This window comes from Notechis scutatus, chromosome 6, assembly GCF_049901735.1.
Source record: "Notechis scutatus isolate UNSWTSFEM ecotype Mainland chromosome 6, rNotScu1.2, whole genome shotgun sequence".
Lineage (NCBI taxonomy): Eukaryota > Metazoa > Chordata > Lepidosauria > Squamata > Elapidae > Notechis > Notechis scutatus.
In genome coordinates, this window is record NC_142014.1 from 67,764,810 (window position 1) to 67,778,520 (window position 13,711).

The 13,711-nt window shown below is 42.2% G+C and overlaps 1 protein-coding gene across 7 annotated transcripts in view; it reads right to left on the reverse strand.

The window, feature by feature from the left end:
- ADA2 (adenosine deaminase 2) overlaps nt 1-13,711 on the reverse strand; it is a 59,286-nt gene that overhangs the window by 32,622 nt on the left and 12,953 nt on the right. Inside the window, exon 1 of one of the 7 annotated variants that reach the window (XM_087968611.1) lies at nt 4,207-4,335. The exons of 4 other annotated variants lie outside the window; for them this stretch is intronic. In XM_087968611.1, the coding sequence (XP_087824737.1) occupies nt 4,207-4,326 (120 nt within the window). In that variant the 5' untranslated portion in view covers nt 4,327-4,335. Of the gene's footprint in view, nt 1-4,001; nt 4,034-4,131; nt 4,336-13,711 lie in introns of those variants that run through there. 2 more of the 7 variants (XM_087968615.1, XM_087968616.1) reach the window with 2 other exon arrangements.

Below are 13,711 nucleotides of genomic sequence, written 5' to 3' on the forward strand. Positions count from 1 at the left end.
AAAAATTAGTATTATTCACTAAGAGAAGTATACATACACAGAACTGGATCACATAGATCACCACCTCTGTGCCTCTCAACTATCTTGGCATTAGTGCTTTAGGGACTTGGACCCAATTCAGCACAAGGAGTCTTGATGTAATGGACATCTGGACATCTAACAGTTCAGTCTTATAAAGGATACTGTTATAAAGGATATATGGAAGCAAATATAATGTTTTGAACAGACTGTGTTGACTAGGCCAGTGGTTGCCAACTTGTGGGCTGCGGCCCACGGGTGCGCCATGAGAAAATGTTGGTGGGCCGTAGAGAAATCTCACCCCCCGAGCACCCCCCCAAAGCAATTAATCCAGGCTGTGCAGAAACACAAGGCTACGCCGCCCACATGGCCCGCGGGAACCCTCCCTGCCCACTCACTCCTTACCCAGCAAACTTGCCTGCTGAGTTGCTATTTTTCCTTTCCCCCCACCCCAACCAGAGCCAAACCTTCCTTAGGACTGAAAGTTCTATTATTCAGTGCAGACTCATGGCAAGCAAATTTTGTGTGACAGACTGAGCTAGCCGATGGCAGATAGATAGATCACTGAATAATTCTGTGAGCAACTCAATCTGTCTGCCTGCTTTGCCTGCTTTTGGGTAAAAGTTGCTCTTTTTTTAATAAAAAAAATCAATATTTACATACATGGTGTATTGTGAGTTAATTTTGCGAGTTTGCTTGCTAGCAAATTTTATGAGTTTGCAAGCAAATTTTATGCGACAGACTGAGCTAGCCGATGGCAGATAGATCTCTGAATGAATCTGTGATTTAAAATTATGAGTTTGGTGGTCCCTGAGGTCCAAAAGGTTGGTGATCCTGGACTAGGCTGCTTACAGGTACAATCGACTTACAACCACAATTGAACCCAAAATTTATGTTGCTAAGTGAGAAATTTGTTAAGTGAGTTTTGTCCCATTCTACAACTTTTGTTACCACATTTGCAGATGACACTAAACGGAGGGTGAAACTGCTAAAATTTTGGAAGACAGATTCAAGATCTAAACGGATCTTGATAAGACTTGAGCATTAGGCCCTACCTAACAAGATGCAGTTCAGTGGTGAGGAAAGGAAGGTCCTGTACTTAGGCTGGGAAAAACAAATGTAGAGTACAGAATAGGCAGTACTTGACTCAACATTAGTAATATGTGAGAGAGAGCTAGGTATCCTATTGCATCACTACTTAAGTACTTAAGCATGAGCAAGCAATGTGCTGTAGCTGCCAAAAAAGGCAATGCATTCCTAGGCTGCATCCATAGAGGTCTTCAAGATAATACCACATTATACCACACTAGTGAGTCCACATCTGAAATACAATATATCTAAGATAGATGGCAATATCTCTAGCCTCTAAGAAAGCATGAGTTGGAGGGCCATACTGTGAAATTTAAAAAGAATGAGGGCAATGCAACAATTTGGAATGAACTACCAGAAAAATCTCTCATAGCACCAGATAAGATATAATTAAAGGACAACACAACTAATTATTATTATTTGTAGGAATCCTGGATTTTATTTTCTGATAAAGCTATTAAAACAATTGCTACAGCGGTTCAGATAGATGCTTGGCCTGCCCAGCATTGAACCATGATCCTAAATTTATATGAGGTCATAATTATATGTTCACCTATGCAGAGATTATGAGTACTAAAGAGAGGGAACTAGAAGTCTTAACCTAAGAATCCAAATAGACCAGAGAGATGTCATGAAACTCAATAAGATCAAAGCCATGGCAGGAAGGAGAGCAAATAGGACTAGATAAGCCTATTTCCTTTTCTTATTCTGCATTCCTCCTTCTCCGCTGATACAGGCATCTTAACTCCCCCCAAAAGAAGCTGACAATGAGCAGAAGTCTCTTTTGAAGCTGGGAAAGCCAGCAGTAGTTACTGCCTAGTTGGCATAGATAAGACCTCTGAAGATTCTTGTTCTGTATGACAACAGAAGTCATTTTTGCCTCCTTCCACTCTGACCCTGCTCTGTTGATCTTAACAATTGCTACCTGCTGGCATGCAACACAAGGGAGGGCCAGGGGGCTGGACACAAAGGCCTCTTTCAGATGAGGGGTTTACCCTAAAGCAGCCAGGCTTGGAGAAGGCAGAGTGAACCATTTTCCTCCCCCTCCAACCCCCTCTACCCAACCACTTTGCATTTCAATCAAAGCCAACAATCACTTTGCAATCCCCATTCTCTGCTGCTCTCTGCACTGTGGGACTTATCCTACCTGCCCATCTCTGGCCACCAGTAGGAAATGGATACTCATGGAAAGAGGAACTGGATAAATCTTTTTCTCTTCCCAGTAGTAATTTATGAGCATTTGGGGTTAAAGAATATGGATACAAATTAAATGCCAACATACTTCACTTAATCTGAGCATATACAGGTAGTCCTTGACCTACGATCACAATTGAGCCCAAAATTCGTTAAGTGAGTTTTGTTCCATTTTATGACCTTCCTTACCACTGCAGTTGACAAGTTAGTAAGCTAGTTGTTAAGTGAATCTGGCTTCCCACATTGACTTTGCTTGTCAGAAGGTCGCAAAAGGTGATCACATGATCTTGGGACACAGCAACAACAGTCATAAGTATTGTTGGAAGAATTATCCTTCTGGGTTCAGTTCCAAGTGGGGAAAAAGACACTGGAAACATGGAGGCTGTTTGGAAAGATGGTTTAATGGTGGACAGGACCACATGGTTTGGAGCTCCAAAGAAGGAAGGATGATCACATGCTTCAAGATGTTGGGTGAGGGAAAAGAACGTAGGGCTAAGATGCTGAGAGTCCCTTATATACCCTTTGTTGGGGTTTGAATTTGAGGTTGTATTCTGATTGGTTGTCAGACTCCCATGGGGCAACTCTGTAGGCTGTCCTGAGTCCCAGGCTGGGTTGAGCCTTGCTGGATGATGATGCAGTGAAAGGGCTTTGGACAATTCCTATTATAGTTCTACCTGGAGATCTTTGTTATGTAAAGTATTCTGGCCCAGGCCTTAATGGCCCACCCATTAACAAAAATGGGGGTGAACTTCTGCTTCTGTGGTGAGTTTCTGCTTCTGAGTTTCTACTCTTTTTAGGGGAAACATTCTCCCTTTTTAATATTTCCTAGGATATTTCATTTTTCTAGGAGAGGGGTGGGTGCTAACTTCCTACAGTATGAACCATTTGCCAAGCACCTGAAATTTGATCACATGGATCATGGAGATGCTGCAGAGGTTATAACTGTGAAAAATGGTCATAAGTCACTCTTTTTCACTGTCGTTGAAACTTTGAGTGGTCACTAAATGTACTGTTGTAAGTCAAGGACTACCTGTGCACATTAAAGCATGGTTTCTCAACTTTGGGAACTTGACAATATATGTGGACTTCAACTCACAGAATTCCCCTGGCTGGCTAGGGAATTCTGGGAGGTAAAGTCCACACATCTTCAAGTTGTGATGCTGAGAAACAGCATGCCCAACTAATTTGACCAAGGTACTTAAATGGATAGATAACAAAATTTGATTTAGAGACTCTCTAAATCAAAGCTTGAAGATAATTTGTTATCCATAAAATGGGGTGATGATCTGCCTGTTAGCACAAGCAGGGGCTTATGTTCCTCCTGTAAACAACTATCAAAGCTTTTGCTGGGGCATGCCTGACCATTTTATTTGACCACACATAGAATGTGGGCACACCATGTTCATCACACAATATTATAAATTAATTTTCTGTCATTGCCTATTGGTCTTAGTCTCTCACAATCCCCCAAATTATAAATAGGCTGTATTAGCTGACTCCTCATAACATCTTAAACCAGGGGTCTCCAACCTTGGCAACTTTAAGCTTTGCTGGCTGGGGAATTCTGAGAGTTGAAGTCCGCCAGGCTTAAAGTTGCCAAGGTTAGAGACTTGTCTTAAACCACAACCCACCCACCCCACCAATCTAATCAGGATTACAACTAACAAAGCATGTGTGAATATTAAGTGTTGGGTCTTTACCTCATCCAGCAAAGCTCATTGCCTAAGTGCAGCACCCCAGAATATATTTATGAGCTGGATCTCGCAAAAGACACCTCAGATACTTGGTAAGCCCTAACACAGGAGAAATGCCACACACACACAAACACACCCTGGGTTTTTTGAGGATTATTCCCCAAGGGAAGACTGAATTCTCGAGTTGCCTGGCTGTACTATGGTTACAAACCTGAAAGGTACTGCCTGAGAAAGCCTCTGGATCTCCCTCCTGCAGCCAGCTGCTTTTTTCAGTCTGTTGGACCACCCTTAACAGCAGAGCAGACTGTAAACAACTTCCACCTGCTGCCATTTCCAACCCCGCCTCCTCTACAGCTGCATTTCTCCAAAAGTGCCCCCATTGGTCTTTTTCTCCTGCTGCAGTTTCCTTATTTCTAAGCAATTGGTTTCTGTTCAAGGTGGCGATGCAGGGTCTTTCTATTGGCAGAACTACTGTATTAACCTGTTATCAACAGAGTGTCATTGACTGAATCTGGAGTAAGCATTCACACAAAACATCGAACTAATAGCATGGTCTACATTATGATAACTTATTCAGCTTCCAATTAGCCAACTCTGTGTTAGCAAACACAGCCTGGTTTGCAAACTCAGGCAATAAATCACTTTGGACCTGATGGGATTTCATGCCTTTGATCTCCATTCAAAAGTTCAGAACCAAAGATGGATGAAATGGGAGAAACTTTTAAATTCTGACTAGCTATTGAATGGGAATTCCAGGCTTACTTTGTTATTTTTTACCTGAAAGGGCCATCATGGCTTTAATTAAAATCCTACATAGGAAATTTATATAAATTACAGCATGTCACTAAATATTATCAATAGACCTTGAAAGCACATTTAAAGAATGAAATACAGCAGAGAAAAAATGATGCAACATGCATGCTTCTAGCTTCAAAGCCAAAGATGTCAGATCAATGCCTGCCTGTTATTGGAGGGAATCAGGTTTGCAATCCTCTCCCTGGTCACTGGAAATCCCAGTCTACACCACAAGATTGGTATGGAGACTAACATCAAAGTGTATTGGAGACAGATATAATATTTGCAACAAATAAGTCCATGTGTGAACTAGGATCAATAGCTTTTGAATTAGTTTTAAAGATACAAAAATATGTTGTACTGGATAATTTTGCTGGTAGCCATAAAAATACACCAACCAGATAATAATTGGCTGTCCATAGAAAGGTTGCCAAATTAAATTATAGGGAAAATAATTGCTAAAATTAACATTTTCAAATAATTTCTTCTGTGTTTTAAAAGCAGACTAAATCTCTGGCATTTTTGAAATAAATCAGTTAGATTCTTCACAAGCATCTATAGAAAGAGGAAGTGGTTTTAAGTAAAGTTACTTTATTCAAAGCAACTATAAAAGTATTAAATCACTAGATAATTTTTCCTTTTAATATAGTGTTCCCCAGAGACCCTACGGAGGCAAAAATACAGTTGCATCATACAGCCATGATATAATCACACAAATAATGCCATGAAGCTTGTTTCGGTACCAGGATGGTTTTTTTATGTGTTTAGTTTTATGACTTTTAATGTGATTTTTGTCTTATTTTTTTATTGGGAGTTATCCAGTTTGTGATAAGGTGTGTGGCTATATACATGTTTTAAATAAATAAATGATATGCTCCTCTCCTCCATATTTATGCTTCCAGATTTGTGCACATGTGATCAGTGGAACTTTTCATCATGTTTATTTTATCGATTATATGCCATCAATTGGTGTTTGACGATTAGCAACCATTTAGATAAAGATGTTCTCCATGAGCATCATTTCTTAGCCTGGTCCTTCAGATCTTCCAAAGTTGCAGCCAGTGCCACTGTAATTCAGTCCTTCCACCTTGCTGATGGTTGTTTCCTTTTCCTCTTTTCCTTCTACCTTTCCCAGAATTAGAACTTTCTCCAGAGAACTTGGGTCTTGGGATGCACCCAAAGTAGAATAGCCTGGTCATTTGGCAGGGGTGGGCTTCAAAATTTTTAGCAAAGAGCTCTCTGCCCGGTTGCTGGGTGGTCGTGGCCTAGTCAGCCTCCTGCACCATGGTGAGGGGGTGGTTTTGCCCTCCCTGGGCTCCGGAGGCTCTCTGGAAGCTGGAAACGGGCCCATTTCTGGCCTTCCTGAACTTCTGGGAGGCCCGTTTTTCGCCTTCCCCAAGCCTCCATGCAGGCCCTGCACTTACCTGCATCCAAAATGGGCAGCGTGGAGACTCCTGGGAGGGGCAGGGTGGGGTGGACAGGGCCAGCCAGGAGTGGGATTTGGGGGTTCTCCGAAGTGCACAGAATCTTAGCAAGGGGATCTCCCGAACCCCTGTGAACCCCCAGCAGCCCCACCCCTGCATTTGTGCCATGAGTGAGAACTCTGGGTAGATTTATTCAACAATCCATTTGTTTGTTTTCTTAGCAGTCCACAGAATTCTCAGGGGTCTTCTCCAACTCCAATGTTCAAAAGAATCAATACTCATTCTGTTCTGATTTATTTGTGTAAAATACATTTAAATGAACAGCTTCCCATTTGCTGTTTTTAAAGGATGAAAAATAATATGTGATCTCGTGGGTTGCACTGTTGTATCATTAAATGAGCATTAGTGGCAGAGAGGATAAGGCCACTAGAAAGATTTTTGAATGTATAATAGCTGGACAAATTGCCACTCTGGCAGTCTGATCAGCAGATTAATTATCCTTGATCCCAATGTGTTCAGGAATCCTACAGCAAATAATTAGACTTCTGTTCATGAAAATATACTCTGAGAGAAGCTACTGGTAATAGAACAGAGAGTAAGTTCAACCTAAAAATCCATGTTCTCTGGGTATAATAGCATTTTACACTACAAACAGTTAGTAGTTTCTATATGAATGGGATAAAATAACAGGAATTATACTCTGGGTGGAACTGAGAATACACAGGTAGTCCTCGATTTACAACAGTTCTTTCAATGACCGTTCAAAGTTACAACGGCACTGAGAAAAAGCGACTCATGACCATTTTTCACACTTATGACCGTTGCAGCATCCCCATGGTCACATGATCAAAATTGACAACTGGCTCATATTTATGATGATTGCAGTGTCGAGTCATGTGATCGCTTTTTATGACCTTTTGATAAGCAAAGCCAATGGGGAAGCCAGATTCACTTAACAACCGTGTTGCTAACTTAAACACTGCAGTAATCCACTTAAGAACTATGGCAAGCAAGGTCATAAAATGGTGCAAAACTCGCTTAACAAATGCAACAGAAATTTTGGGCTCCATTGTGATTGTAAGTCGAAGACTATCTGTATATAGGCACGCCTTACAATTCTCAAGGGAGTTTGAAAAAATAAAGCTAATTTGGGGAAGCTCATAGCACAGGCCTGCCCTTTCGTCCTGTGACCCATTTTTCAGAGTGCATTTCTATTTTTATGTGTTGGGCAGATCTTTCAAGTAATTCTGAGCAGGAGTTTCGTGGAGGCAAATGGCTTTTGCACTCGGTAACATCTTTGAAATGACACATTCATCGTCTCATCTGCAGAAGGCTAAAAGGGATTAGCCCACATAAACTTGACACTTCCCTGTCAGTCAGCCAAATGATGACCTTACATAGATATGGGCTTCTGGTCTCCAAAGGGAGCAATTAATGTGATGCACCAGCCTCTCCAAATGTGACAAGAAAGCTCGTTCCCATGGGCTGCAAGCAGTGAAACATTCAATTGCTTTTAGTTGCTCTAGTAGGAATTAAATTTTCAAAGTCACTTCCAAACCGAAGTAACTGTGGGGTTTTTGGTGCTCTCTCAGCCTGGTGATTTTCTTGCAGATGTTTCATTTCCAAAGTTGGTAACATCCTCAGTGCTAGAAATGAGTAGTGTTTGTTCTTATTTTATATACTAGTGGCTTGCCTTGTCAGGTTGATGGGATTAGGTTGATTAGGTTGTTTGCTGTTAGTTTGTTTACAGTGGTAGTTCCTTAATTGGAACATTGTTTACTTCTGGATTGTTGGTCTAATATTAATCTCTGCTCAGATGGGTGTTGATTGCTAGTGGGAAAACGTTTTAGTCTTTTTGTTTCCTTTTTGACTGTCTCTTTTTGAGTGGTAGTCCTAAAGGTGCTTTTACAGGAGGCTTTTGAGCGGTATGTAGGTAGAATTTATCTCTATGTGCCTGTTGTTGACTGATTTGTCTGAGTTCCAGGCTTCTAGGAATTCTTTGGAGTTTTTTTTTGGACTTGGCTTGATCTAAGATGCTCAGTTTCCCAATTAAAATGATGGTCAAATCTGTCCATGCGTTGTGAAATTAAAAAGTTTTCATCGTATCTTCTGACTGCTAGTTGTTATTCATGGATGCCAAATCCAAATAAACACAAGATGACTTGGTTTCATAAGATGAAATGATTCATCCATGTCTAAGAAGAAACAAAGCCACCTGCATTGTTATTAACTAGGATGTATTAAAACTGGACTACAAATGGAGAACAATTACCAGATGGTGGCAAAGATTTAGGAAAGTTTTTTTTTGTATGTGTACTGCCATTTAGTGGTCATCCAGAGTTTTACATCAAAAATTTGTTGCATTAGAGACTATATAGCCATGCTAATTTTCCTATTGGGCTTGTTTAAAATTTTATTTACTCTCCACTTAAGAGTCAAACAACCTACTCTCCAAAAAACAATTTGGTTTCAGGAAAAAATTGTCCTGCAATCTACAACTCCTACACTGCAAAAACATATGGACTACTCTACTTGACCAGAGTAAAGCTATAGATGCAATTTACATAGACTTCTGCAAAGCCTTTGATTCAGTGGTACACAACAAACTACTGTTAAAACTAAACTCTTACGGCATTTCCAGATCCCTCCATAAGTGGATTACTGCGTTCCTGTCAAACAGGCTTCAAATAGTAAAAATACAGAGTGTTATATCTAACCCTGCTCCAGTTAACAGTGGTCCCCCAAGGCAGCGTTCTAGGACCCACACTCTTTATACTCTATACAAATGATCTTTGCGATCACCTTATAAGCAACTGCGTCCTCTTTGCGGATGACGTAAAACTCTTCAACACCACTGACAATGCTACTATCCTTCAAAGTGACCTTGATTATGTGTCTGAATGGTCAAACATATGGCAACTCCAAATCTCGACCAACGCTCTTTCCTACACATTGGTAAAAAAAATCAATACACCAAATACAAACTAGACAGATATGACTCATTGATGATCCTCACTCTGTCAGGATCTTGGAGTTCTCATATCAAATGACCTAAGCGCCAGAGCTCACTGTAACAGCATTGCCAAAAAGGCATTAAGAGTTGTAAATTTAATCTTACAAAGTTTCTCCTCCGGAAATATCGAATTGCTAACTAGAGCATACAAAACTTTTGCCAGACCAATACTCGAATACAGCTCATCAGTCTGGAATCCGCACTACATATCAGACATTAATACAAGTATTTCACGAGAAGAGTACTACACTCCTCTGCTCGCAACAGAATACCCTATATCAACAGGCTTGAGATTTTGGGTTTGGACAACCTTGAACTACGCCGCCTATGGTTAGACTTAAGTGTAGCACACAAAATTATCTGCTACAATGTCCTACCTGTCAATGACTACTTCAGCTTCAACCACAACAGTACAAGAGCACCCAACAGATACAAACTCAATGTAAACCGCTTCAAACTTGATTGCAGAAAGTAGGACTTCAGCAACAGACTGGTCAATGCCTGGAATACACTACCTGACTCTGTTATTATATCCTCTAACCCCCACTCCTTTAACCTCAAACTAACCACTATTGACCTCACCCCATTCCTAAGAGGTCTGTAAGGGGCGTGCATAAGTGCACAATCGTGCCTACCTTCCCTGTCCTATTGTCCCCATTTATTTGTACCTATTTCCTGTATTCATACTGATGTTTATACTTATATCTATCACCTTGAAAATGATTGACAAATCAAATAAATCAAATAAATAAATAAAATTATTGATAAAGAATAGCTGTTATCTTGGACTTTTATGAAGCCCTCAAATAAGTGGGTTTAACATTACAGTCTTTACTCTTTTTAATCCTTTACCTATGAAGAGAGAGAGAAATCCAGCATTTTTCAGTCTTCCCTTTGTTTGAATTATAGCAGATACAAGATGATAGGAGATAATTATTTGAGAATACTCTGCACCTCAAAAGAGGCTGAATGGGCATTTCTTTGCTGCCCTTGGGGAATTTGTAAGAAGAAATCCTTTCCAAGCTGTCATTTTCTCCCATCCTTCAAATCATGTGCTCTACCATTCAGACAAATTGGCCTGCAGGGATTATGGTGATGGGCAGAGGTGGGGGTAGGTGGAGGTATAAGAGAAGAGCCCTAAAATTCATCCTTGATGTAGCATTTAGGCCCAGGAAAAAAAAATCTAAATTCACATTAATGTGAGCTGGTTTTGTGCTTGGAATTGCCATTTGGAATTCATTCATGAAGCCTCCACATCTAGTAATCATGCTTACCAAAAAAGACACCATTTCTAATTTAGTACGGGGACATTTTCCTGTGGGTTGGATCCAAAGGCCTGTAGGCAACATCAGAATAGCAAAATTACTTTAAGTTGGGCCATATATAATAAGCTATCTTTGAACTTTTTTGAGGAAAATGTGGCCTATAGAGTTTGCCATGATAGTTAAGGTGCTGCCCTGGAAAGCTTCTTAGGCATGAAATCTGCCTGGGTGACCTTGGGCTAGTCACGCTCCCTCAACCCAACCCACCTCACAGGGTTGTTGTTGTTGTGGAGAAAAAGATGGGGAGGAAGAATTATGTATGTATGTTTGCTTTCTTGAGTTACTTAAAAGTAATAAAGGCAGGACAAAAATAATAGAAATAAAGAAATACAGGGGCTACCACAATGGGGTGGGGGGCTGAGGGTTGTTCTTTAGGGAAAATTGATGTCACCGTTGCTGCTCAGCCAAGAGATGGCCGGTTGCAATGTGTATTATACAGACCCATGGCAAGATCTGCCACTAGAGTCATCCGGTACTGGCATACGGGAAGGACCTTAAGTGACAGGCCAAAGAAAATGGTCAATGAAATAGGTCAGAGACAGTATAGTTTGCAGCTGAATAGTGGATGGGGCATGTAATGGTATGTGAGAAAGTTCTTGAATAACAGAATAAAAGAGTTGGAAGGAATCTCAGAGGTCTTCTAGGCCAACTCCCCGCCCCCCTGCTCAAGGAGACCCTGTAGCATGTCAGACAAAAGGCTGTCCAATCTATTCTTAAAAATTTCCAGGGATGGAGCATCCACAACTTCTGGAGGCAAGTTGTTCCACTGGTTAATTGATCTCATTGTCAGGAAATTTCTCCTTAGTTCTAAGTTGAATCTCTCATTGATAAGTTTCCATCCTTGCTTCTTGTCCTGCCTTCAGGTGCTTTAGAGAATAGGTTGACCACCTTTTCTTTGGCAGCCCCCCAAATATCACCCCTAGTCCTTCTTTTCACTAGACACACCCAATTTCTGCAATTGGTCTGCCTATGTTTTAGCCTCCAGCCCAGGGGTGGGATTCCACAGATATAACAACCGGTGTTTTGCCCACATGCTCCGCTCAAATTCCTATCTTGTAATACGGTTCCTGTGAATTAAACAGCTGAGGCACGGCAAACCGCTCTGCCTCACCAATCAGCTGTGCTCTAAAACAGGACATAAAGGACAGGAAAGAGCAGGGGCGGGCAGGCTCACATGCAAGTTGCAGTGAACCGGTTCGAAGCCAGCTGATCATTGGAACAAGGGATTCGCCTGATCTGGTCCGAACCGGTAGAATCCCACCTTGCTCCAGCCCCATAATCATATTTGTAGCTCTTCTCTACACCTTTTCTAGAGCCTCAGCATCTTTTTTTTAATATTGTGACTCAAACTGGAGACCTGGGGTAAAGAAATACTGCCTAGGGCAGGGGTGTCAAATTCGGTTTCATTGAAGGCTGCATCAGGGTTGTGTTTGACTTTGGGGGGCTGGGGTGGGCGTGGCCAGGGAGGGCATGGCCAGCTTGACATCACTCAGGTTGCGGGCACCTGTGGTGGCCCGAGCACTCTGCCAGTGAAAATGGGCTCCCGAGCTTCATTTCTGGCTGCGACAGCCTCCTGCAACCCTCTGCTAGTGAAAATGGAGCTCACAAGGGCCACAGGCGGCCCTCACAAGCTCCGTTTTTGCTGGCAGAGGCACTGCAGGCCAGTCTTTCACTGTTTCCAGGGCAGACCCATGGACCAGATCTAAGCACCATACGGGCTGGATGCAGCCCACGGGCCTTGAGTTTGACACCCCTGACCTAGGGAATAGTCAGGTAAGAGAGCATAGCCCAAACTAGATAACAGGCAGAGAAAGAGGTTGAGAGGGGACTCCTCAGAGCGTAAATGACACAGAGAGACTTGTACTTTCAGACCTGCAAGATTCTAAAAATGTAGCTGACAATTAAGTAGAATTAGTTCATCCGGTTGTGTTTTCTATCTGGTTTGCCCTGCAAGGCTCACATATTCTCAATACATCTCAACAGAAGAATCTCGGGGAAACTGTTCCCTAGCGCTAGGCAGGTGTTAATCAGATGTGAAAGAGGGAATAGCAGGAGCCAATCCCTCCTCAAAGCTCTTCCCCCCTCCAGTTAGTGGTTATTCCCTAAGCCCAGCTGATGAAAGATCCAGTTGTGGTTACACAGGAGCGGCCCTTCTTCCCCAGAGCTTTGGCTCAGCCAGTTGGATATCAGTGGAACAGAAGCAAATAGCTTGTTACGTGTGAAGTTGCCACCCAAATGATTTTCTGAATTGATTAGCTCCTCTCTTCTCCCTGCCCCCATCGTGAATCTCAAGATGGACCAACAAGGATCAGTAGATCCTCATACAGGGGAAGGGGCTCTGTGGCTTCCCCCTTTTAGAAAAAGAGACAAAGGAGAAAAAGGCCCGGGGTGGGGGGGGGTGTGTGGAGAGGCAAAATCCAAGAGAGGCACTAAATAACTGCTAGAAAGCAGCACAGATTGTAAGAGAGACCACCTTGGGGCAGCAGCTGGTTTTGTCTCTCTGGTTTAAAGGAGAGGCTAGGCCAGCATGCTGGGAAATCCTGCAGACAGAAGAGTTAATTAATAAGGGATGGACAAGCAGGCGGAGAAAAGGGAGGCTTAAATCCTAAACTTTTCTGGGGGCCAGGCTTCAGAATAAAAGATATGCTAAGCAGGAGTCTGTTACAGAAGCTAGTTATGGTCAGCAATTATTGTACCCATGTAGGCGGAATGCAGAAGGCCCTTTGGGAATAACAGCGCTAGCAGCTATGCCAGCAACGTGTTCCAAGACTGAGGCTGGCAAGGCCAACTTTCTTCTCTCTTAAGGCCATCCAAATGCTAGAAAGCCCGATGGCACAGATTTTCTTCCAGGTCACAGACATGGATGGCATGATGGTATAGTCTGGGCGTTGACCACCTTCACATATAGACAGTGGTATAAATGTCGTGAAAGCAACTCCTTAGGAGACCACAGATGAAGGAGGCCAGGCCAGGCCTTTGGATCTTTTCTAAAGGTAAAACAAATCTGCTCGTGGTAGGCTGCAACAGCATTTGTCATCCTAGCAACTTTAAAATGGTGGACATCAGCTTCTAGAATTCCCCAGCTAGCAGGCTGGTTGGGGAATTCTGAGGGTTGAAGTCTACCCATTGTAAGGCTGCTGAGGATGACAACACTGGACTACA